We start from the raw sequence: 9,989 nt of genomic DNA, 5'->3' as shown, positions 1-9,989 counted from the left end.
AAAAAAAATGAGGTTTATACATACACATCCTGCAACTCTCAAAAACATATTGAGCAAAAGAAACCAGGCACCAAAGACTGTATTTTGCATGACTTGGTTTAGGTACAGTTCAAGAACAAGTAAAAACTGATCTTCTACATGAGAAATCGAAATGGTCTTTTTGGAGTGAAGAAAAGGTAACAAAGGGAGACAGACAACATACGGGATGCTAATAATTCTGTACTTCTTAATCCAGGCAATAGTCATATAATCATTCACTTTGTGACAATCCATTAAGCTGTATACTACCAATCGTTGTGCTTTATTGTATATAGCGAAAAGTTAACAAAAAATGTTTAATTTTTAATGTTTTATATTTGTATACTAAAACGTCACCATTTTGATCTAGAAAGCTAAATTATAGTCAGCTACAAAAGTAAAAGTGTTTTTGCTAAAATAAACAGACTGCCTCCCAAGATTTCAAGGACAACACCCCCAGAAAGCTGTAAATACCACTCAGGGCTCAACAGTATTCAGCTGTACATTTAAGCAGCCACTCTATATCCTTCTGCAAGAATCCAAAACTTTGACAAACGTTTACAAAAGCAGTTGAACTTATCCCACAGACAATCTGTTTGGATTTGTTTCACCCAATGTTAGAGATCAGGCCCTGTCAAACAAATGCTTTCTCTTTCTCTTTTTCTTTCTTAATCTCACATTTTCTCAAAATCCACCAAACTAAACCCCTCTTGCCCCTCTGTTACTCAGGATTTCCTTCAGCATTCACCATTGCCTCTCCTAGTATCCACCCTTACACAGCTCCAGACAGACAGAGACACACACACACACACAAACATTAATGCTCATTCCAGAGTCTAGCCTACCACCACCATCAGACTTTTATTCTCCCCTAGCACCTCAAATAAAATCCAAACCAAAGTACCCTCAAACTCCTCATCCTCTCTACCTTCCCAGAAGCATCACATCAGGACACATGCTACCCTAATCTTTCTCCCACTTACTCCCCATTTTAAGAAGACAAATTTACTAAAAGATGCCTATATAGGCAATATCTGCCTATCCCAGTTTTTTTTTTTAAATCACAAAAAGTTCTTGCTTCTGCAAATAGTTCAGTGGCTACCACAGTACTGATTATCCCCAACTCCTCTCACACACACTTTTCCTCTATTCAAATCCATCTCATTTTCCACCTACTCTCAACTCAATCTCTGTCCCTTCCTTAAGTATCTTCGGCACCACAGAAGAGGTGGGGGGGGGGAGGGGAGACCGGGTGTATGAAGGAGCACTCACTCTTCTCAGCCTGGTAGTCTCAAACACCACAACCACGTGTATGTGCTACCAGGGTTCTGAACCCTAACCCTACTACTTACTAACTCAAGGCTTTAGACAAGTGACTTGACATTGTTAAGACTCAGTTTCCTCAACTACAAAATGAAGAAAATAAAAAAAAACTATCTCGTAAAATTGTGAGGATTAAATGGATCTACCAGGCTTTGATCACCTCGCACCGATTCAACATGGTAAACTCTCAAGAACTGACAGTTTCCCTCAGGTCCTCTAGTAGGAAGGAGCAATAAGACGGTGGGGGGCCGGGGGGAGGGGCGGGGGGGGGAGGTGACTTTAACTCACTTTAAAGTTAATCTTCCCGCAGACTCCTCTTGGGGAGAGAAGGGCAAGGGAGTATGTCGATAATAACAAAGAATTTTGTCAGATCGCCAAAGTCAATGCTCCCCTCTTCATTTATCCCCATACAATGTGGATCCAAGAAGCACTCAAAGCCCTTGCTAAAGGATGGCGAGACATGAATATACATAAAATCCTCATTCCACGGATGCTCATTTGAGGAAATCAAATAGGAAAGCATCTCCCTAAACTGCTAAAATGCGTTGTTTAGAGGTCTGAGGACTGGGAAGAAAGTCCCAAGGGGATTTCTTTTAAGAAACTGAGGAGTAACTCATAATAAAGGGGGATTAAAAGTAAAGGCTAGAAAATCCTAAAGATGCCGCTCTTCTCCGGATGCAAGCACTACTAGGTGGTTTCTCCGCCAAGTGCGAAGAGAAAGGAAACGCGCTTTCCCGGTGTCTCGTGGGACACCAGGGCATCCCCGGGTCCCTTCCCAGGAGGGGCGAGGAGGAGGGTCTTCGGAGGGAATCCCAGCTCCCCACAGAGACGTGGACTCGGAGAACCTCGGGACTTTATCTGGATCTCTTCCCGTCTTTTCACGGCCCATCCCCAGGAACGGGATTTCTCCGGGAAACTGAGATCTCCAAGAGGTTCGGCCATCACTGGGGATCCCAGCCCTCGCAGAACCTCCGACAGTGCTCCCCAGCCCCCCGAGTTCTCCACGGCCACTCCGCAGGGTCTCCCAGCTGGCACACAGTCAGTACGCCGCCCTCCGGGTCTACTCACCGGCCTCCGCTCGGTCCCTCCCCAGAGCCGCGAGCCCCCGGGATTACCTGCTGAGACGGCAGCTCCACATGCAAGGCCCGCGCGGCAGAACCCGGAGGGAGCGCGGCAGCAGCGCCGGCAGGCAGCTGGGGGACAGGGCCCCCGATAGGCACTGAGGCGCTCATCTTGACCCACGAGCCGCCAAGCGGCGGGGCCGGCGCTCCTCCGGCATCCGCCACCACCTCTCAGCCTCGACCAGCCGTGCCCCGCAGCCCAGAAACCCGCCACCTGAGAGGCAGGACTACGCTACCCCACCTCCAGCCGTCGCCGCCGCTGGCTTAAGGAAGAGCCATATTACCGCAGTGCAACCCCCACCACCCCGCCGAGACCTGACTTGCCCATTGGTTCAACTCCCTCAGGGGCGGGACCCAACGACAGACAAGGGGCGAGCTATTGGGTAGGAGGCCTGTCAGTCGCCGTTCGTAAATGGGCTCGGGGAGGAGGGACCAGAAAATGGACTAAATTGCGTCTGTCAAACCCGGGTGAAACCTAGGCGTTGCTTCTCTTTCCCCCAGCTTCATTGGTCCTTTCAGTGCCATGGGGCGTGCTCTCTTGGTGTAACTGCAGACCATTGCTCGAACTGGCTGTCAATTACCTGTAAAGTGAGAGAGAGGCGGGATCTGAGCCCTGGTATCACGTGCAGGAGGAAAGACAGTCACCTGATTAGTGAGAGTTTAGCGAACCACTTCCGCCCTCACCTAGTTGCCATGGTACCGTCCTGCCTGCAAGGTAGCAATGGCTCGTCTGCAATCTCAGACTCCCTGAACAGTCTTTTCCGAGGTGCTGCTGTTAGCGTGCCGGGATTGAAAAGAAATGATTTATGTTTGGGCGGAAAATCACCACGCAGGATACACTGAGGTCAGAAAACTGTCAGACAGTCCAGCAATAGTTCCACAACTAACTCCACACCCCTCTTCGCACTTTCAGTAACTAGCAGGCTGAGAGACAAAGTGTGTTAGGCACACCTTGAACGCTGTTTGCCTCCAAAAATAGGTTACTTAGACTGTCCTTTAGAAAGACTTCCTTTTCCCCTCCTAATGCTAATTTACACATCAAATGTCACGGAGGGCTGGGTTCTCTTCTAAAAGGCTTCTCTGATGCACAAGGAATCTGAGTTAGGAGTCTTGCCTCTATCACATTTCTCTACGTATTATATTGCATTGTTTTTGAATATCAGAAGCAAACACAGGTATCCTGGATTCCTCAAGCCAACGGACCTCATCTGATATAGCTCTGAATTCCCATTGCCTAATAAAGAATAAGTATATGGTTTTTGTTTGTTTTCTTCTGAACTCTTTATTAAATTTATTTCTTTTCTATATTATGCTCGTTGGTGGTATAATGGTGAGCATAGCTGCCTTCCAACTATATGGTTTTTTGAAGTGAAGAACCAGCTCAAATGCCATTGAAGGCTTCCTTGACCATATTGATAACATCTACAGCAATTGTTTCTACATTAGCATTGAGTCATTCTACAGGATATCTATCTGCTTTTCTACCCCCTTTAGACAGAATTTCCTCACCTCTTAGACTGATAAAGCAGAAAGAACACAATGTTTTAGAATCAGATACAACAACAATAATCAGTCACTTTGGAATCTTATCTCTGCAACCTTCTATCTATGTGTTCCTGGCAAGCCAGTTCCCCTCTCTCAACTTGTTCCATCTGTAAAATAGAAAGAGTCTCTGTAGGAATTAAATATATATATGGATTTATTTAATATATCCAATAATATATATATGAACTTTTAAAATATGTGCAATAATATATATGGATTTATTTAATATGTGCCCATATTGCTATAAAGAAGATAGCATCCCTGACTGCTAGGAGTTCACAGATAACTTCAATACAAAGTGGTAAAAGCAGTAATTGAAATGATGTATAAAGTATAATGGTACAGAAGAAGAAATTGCTAATTGCATTATGTTGTATAGGAAGGTCAGAGGAGCTGGGCAGAAGGAACAGCATGAGCAAAGGCAATAAGGCAGAGAACATGGCATTCACATAGTTTGACAAGGCTGAAACAAAGGTCCGATGCAGGAGCACAGGCAGAGGCTTGAAGAGGTAAGAACCTGATTATCAGACTGAGAAATGTGGACTTAATCTTAGGTAACGGGGAGACCTTCACAAAGATACCCAGACAGTCCTAAAGAGGCATCTTTGAAGGTACAAGAATAAAAGAATGAGTTTCTTATAGAAGGCCAGATGAGAATTGTAAGACAAAGAAGTCATTCCCTGAAGAGCCCACAAGCACCCAAGGAACCTGAAAGGCAAGAGTCTTTGGTCAGTGTGTCTGTCTCTCAGTTCTTCGAGAGACACTGTCTTATAAATTCGTCCTAGTCTGAATTAATTGCTGCCTCCTCTGGGCTTCTGTGCCGACCTCCTGACCTCTGTTTACTCTAGACCTCCATGGGCCTAGCCACATACTGAGGGGTATGTGTCTCTCCACTCTGCGGAGAACTCCTGCTTCTGGATTTACTCCGAATCCCCATCATCCTGCCAAGAGAACTGACTCCATAAGCTTCAATGAACAAGAACTGATGAATAAGCAAAATTAGTGCATGGATGGATGACTATTTGAATAAGTGAATGTTTGGATGGCATGGGGCCTCACTGTCTCCCCCACGGGGACATAGCTCCAGTGAGAGGAAATCAGTTTGCCCAAGGTCACACAACATTTCTTGCATTATTTCTGGTAAAATTGAAATAAGATTTGGGACTCTTGACCCCAAAACTTAATTCCAGTGGTCTTCACACTGCCATGAACTACAAGTGTGCCCATGTGAGCACATGAGCTTGTGAATTTTTGGGCCAGCACAGCAAACACACACTGGGTCCAAGCACATTTAACCCAGGAGGCTGTTAGTGGGAGTCACCTGGAGAAAACTTTTTTGGGGAACTGATTTTACAGTGAAGTCTGAGGGATAAATAAAAGTGGATAAGGAGGCGATAGTGTTTGTTTTCCTCCTGTTAATTTGTCTTTTTTACAGGGCATGTCTCAACCAAGAACCCAGAAGAGTAGAGGGAGAATTATTTTTTCTCTCCAACAGAATTGAAAGGGAAGGCTAGGCTGGAGTAGGGAACAAAGGCAAGCAGGATGAAGTAGAACGTTTTTGGAAAGAAATCATAAATAAAATAAAATCCAAACCTCTTTACAATGTTGTGTTGTTTTTATTTGTAATCTCCTATGGCAGCAGCTGCATCATCATTGCAGTGCTTAGAGCTTCAGAAGTTGTAATCCAGCCCTAATCATACAGAGTGAAGTTACAGGTACCAGCAGGGTCAGATCCTGCCAGGTAATGTGTCCCCCCTGGGGGACTTTATTTGAGGTGGGAAAATAACTACTGAAAGGTCTAAGCAGGGGAGTGGTGTGTCTGATCTCTGATTTAGAAATATCTCTGGCTGCAACAACAAATATCTCTGTGTCAACAACACATGCAGGAGTGGGAGAGGAGGGAATAGTAAAAGATAAGAATAGTAAGTTGTGGTGTTGCTTCATTGGGGTTAGGAACAAATTGAGTTAGAACAAAAGAAGATAGCAGAGTTCCTGGAAGGAAAAGGCACTCACAGGATGCCTGGTTTCCCTTGTTCATTCCTGGAGGCAGGCACGTTTTCCAAGAGTTCCTGAGAACAAGTATTCTGGATAGGAAGTGGGACAACTGAAAGAACTCCAAGCCAGGGATACACAAATAAGCAAACATGTCAGTCTGGGCCAGCAGCTTACTGACTGCATGATTTTAGGCAAGTTGAATCCCTCCCTTGATTATTTTCTCTGGGAGCTAGAGAGAGCTAACTTTTGTTCAGTACTTTACAAATATTACTATAGTCAATTCCCGAGAAATACTGTGAAATAAGCATCATCGTCTCAGTTTTACAGAAGCCTGAACAGAGGATCAGCAAAAGGAAACTAGCTGCATAAACTCAGCCTGTTTCAGGCCCACCCTGGTGGCTCAGCGGGTTAAAGCATAGTGCTATGAAGTGATCTGCAGCCACTGTAACATGAGTTCAGTCCCCAGCCAGGGAGGTGACCCACGTGGCGCAGCAGACCTCTCCTGATCCATCTGCTGCTCCCCTCAGCAGTGTATTTCAATCTGCCTGTTCTGCTCCCCACTCTGTCTCTGATGAATCCTCTCAACCCCCACACTCTGGCCTATACCCAGTTCTTGTATGCATACATGAATAATTTTTTTAAGTCACCTGTTTCTTAGTAGCAGATTGACAGAGCATACCAGGCATCTGACACTAGATCAGGATTCTATCTCCCCATTCCACATTTCCTGCTCAAATTAGAATACACTGTGTATACTGTAGAGGACTGAATTTATCAAAGGAATGAGAATCTTACTCTCATCAACAGCAAAGTATAGCTGCAAAAATATCCAAAAGAATAAAATACTCTAAGCAGTTCTTTTAATCTCTTTTCTTCCTAAATAATTTAGTCCAAAAGCCTTTAGGGTGGGGCCAAAAAACAGGAAGCTGAAAGCCTGGGTGAGGGCAGGTGGCAGCCTTGACAGCATGACAAGCGTGAGGTGAGCATGTCCATCACAGGGCAGCTGAAGGGAAGATGCAGAATATGGTTCAGAGCTGGAGGGGAATAACATGGCCACATGACAGGGCAGGCTAGAGCAAACAAACAAAAGTCGGCCCATAGGGGCCCTCCCTGGTGGCGCAGCAGGTTGGAGCACTGCACTGAAAAGCTAAGCCAACCTATGGCCGCTTCAGCACGAGTTCAATACCCAGCTCCAGAGGTGACCCACCTGGTGCAGCAGACCTCTCCTGTCTCGCCTGTTGCTCCCCCAGCAGTGTGCTTTGTCAATCTGTCTGTTCTGCTCCCCACTCTGTCTCTGGTGAATCCTCTCACCGACCCTGCACCTCTGAGCTGTACCCCAGTTCTGCATGCATAAATATTTTTTTAAAATAGATCTGTCATAGGACCCAGCAATTCCACACTGGGGTATTTTCCTGAATAATGCAAAAACACTAATTCAAAGGGAAACTTTCATTCCCGTATTCATAGCAGCACTATTTATTTTTTTTAAAGATTTATTTATTTATTCATACAGAACTGGGGTACAGGCCAGAGATGTGGAGGGTGAGAGGATTCACCAGAGACAGAGCAGGAAGCAGAAAAGGCAGATCGACGAAGTACACTGCTGAGGGGAGCAGCGGGCGGGCCAGGAGAGGTCTGCCACGCCATGTGGTCACCTCCGGGGCAGGTGGGAATCGAACTCATGCGGAAGAGGCTTAAGCTTCTTAGTGCTGTGCTTTAATGGGCTGCGCCACCAGGGGGGGGGGGGCCATAGCAGCACTATTTATAATAGCCAAGCTAAGAAAATAAACTACGTGCCTAAAAACTGATGAGTGGATCAAGAAGATGTAGTCTAAATACACAGAGGAATATTACTCAGCAACCAAAAGGCAAATTCATAGCATTTGAGGTAACAAGGGCTATGATTAAGTGAAATAAGTCAGAAGGAACAGGATAAATAACAGATGGTGTCACTTCAATGCAGAATATAGAAGCCCTCGCCACTGGTGCCATGGGTTAAAGCATAGCACTATAAAGCTACCTGCACCTCAGTTCTGTATCAGAAACAAATAAATCTTAAAATAAATAAATAAATAAATAAAAATTTTAACTGTGGAATATAGAGAAACCAAACAAAGGGTCAAATAAAGCTAAACTTAAAGTCCAACCCTTCAAAACCTGCCTACAGAACTAAGGAATTCAGAGAGCAAGCAGGAGGGGTGAGAACAAAGTGGGGAGGGAGCACAAGGGATGTTAGCGGTGGACAGTGGCTGCTTTGGCTGTGGCTGCACCATGATAATAACATCACAAGGGGGTGCTTCCATTCCCCAGACACAGACAACAGTGTCAGCCAATGTTACCTCAATAAAAAACGATTAAAACATAGGATTCTCCTCTGGTTTTGCCTAGCCCTCTGGTACGATTGCAAAGGGACTTGGAGGGGCATGTGGAAGAGAGATATGTAGAAGCAAACATGTAGGTGGAAAGGCAGGTGGGAGACTGCAATAGCAGCCTTTCACCCTCTTTCTTGTGTTCTCTGCCAGAAAGGGCCTCAGACCTGCGGCAAATCTTCATGTGTCCATGGCCCGGAACAGTGTGCTCTCCACAGAAAGGGGACCTCTTAGGAAGAGTGGAACTGAGCAGAGAGGGAAGCTAGCAAGGACTTGAGAGAGATGGCTGGAAGGACAGAAGACCAGGAGGAGGCAGGCGGAACAGGAACATGTGAAGAAGAAGCTGCGCTTGCTTCTCAGTCTTGGACTGTGGCGAGGACTTGGGGGGACCAGGAAGGAAACACTCAGAAAAGGCAGAGAGGTGGGTGAGAGCCCCTGCGGAGGCTGACAACAGCAGCCTTTATCCTGACTTGGATTTTGATTTTGCTCTTCTTCTAGACTCACCTGGCCCCTTGTGCCCCTTCCCATGGGTCCCTCCAGAAGGTGCCTTAGACTTCCAGCCAGCTTTTGGGCCTCAATGGTCCCACTTTGGGTCAACCATTTGGCTGAACAGTTACCCATGAGGAGATGGGTGTCTTTGGGTGTTTCATTGGAAACTGTTATCCTTCTCTTCTCTTCTATTACACACTAATTCTATTGAAGTTCTTTGCTATTGAAGATCTTACATATTAAGAGTATGTTTTATCTTTTTGTGGCAGATGGAAGAACCCATTTAGAATGTGCAAGGTTTGGGGAGTCTCAGTGCACCTCTCAATCTTCCCACTAAATGCCCCATTTCAGGCGAGGCACAGTTATATCAGTGAGTCCAGGAATACTCTTCTCTTTTTTTTCACAATGACCAAGTTGAGAATGATCAGGTTGGCATCTACAATACAACTGTGTACAGATTGGTGTTTCCTTTCACCAGTCGTCCTGGATCTGAGGCACGAATGCCCCTTGCTCAGCAGCAGGCGAACCCGACCAGGGGTCAAGACACCCTGCTTCATGGGGAAACCTTGTTTGTCGTTTCTACCACGGATTCGAACCACATAACCCTTCCATTCTTCACCCAGAGTGTCAGCGGCAACCTCTGTGGCCATAAGCTTGTCATAAAAGGTATGAAGTTTGCGTTCATTGTCCACTTCAATGAGTTTCTGGCAGCCAGTGGCTGGGTAAGAGATGTTCAGCTTCATCTTGAAGCACCCAACTGCCTCTCAGGAGCCACGAAAAAGAGCTTTAGAAGGATATTTATAATAAGAAACACATATTTATTCATTCACTGTTATTGCCACAAAGCTCCAAAGACTCTCTTAATTCCCTATATACACAGGGCTTCTATTGTTACCATAGTTTTGTTTCAAGCTTATGAAATAGCTTCATAGCAATAAAAGTGAAATAAATGTATTGTGTTTTTAATAACAAGATGCATCCAACCACGGGTGAGTTTATGTTAATGAGTGAATATTGGAAAGCTCCCAGATAAACTAAGGGTAAGGACTGGTTGCCAGGGGGCCATCCTTTGTTAGATAATCTGAACTTTTGGGCCCTCCTAGCACAGGGGTTAAAAGCCCAGCACTAT

At 45.4% G+C, this 9,989-nt stretch overlaps 1 protein-coding gene and 1 pseudogene across 2 annotated transcripts in view; both read right to left on the bottom strand.

Annotated features, from left to right (window-relative positions):
* Positions 1-2,791, bottom strand: part of UVRAG (UV radiation resistance associated) — a 238,662-nt gene extending 235,871 nt beyond the window's left edge. The window contains exon 1 of one of the 2 annotated variants that reach the window (XM_004683215.2): positions 2,457-2,791. In XM_004683215.2, the coding sequence (XP_004683272.1) occupies positions 2,457-2,573 (117 nt within the window). In that variant the 5' untranslated portion in view covers positions 2,574-2,791. The remainder of the gene's footprint in view (positions 1-2,456) is intronic. The other variant, XM_012725607.1, reaches the window with a different exon arrangement.
* Positions 2,792-4,775: 1,984 nt separating this feature from the next.
* Positions 4,776-9,623, bottom strand: LOC101618279 (annotated as a pseudogene).
* Positions 9,624-9,989: the final 366 nt, after the last annotated feature.

This window comes from Condylura cristata, unplaced genomic scaffold (assembly GCF_000260355.1).
Source record: "Condylura cristata isolate star-nosed mole 26May11 unplaced genomic scaffold, ConCri1.0 scaffold00015, whole genome shotgun sequence".
Lineage (NCBI taxonomy): Eukaryota > Metazoa > Chordata > Mammalia > Eulipotyphla > Talpidae > Condylura > Condylura cristata.
The sequence above is the reverse complement of the archived record's forward strand: the minus strand, read 5'-3'. Positions and strand labels throughout refer to the sequence as shown.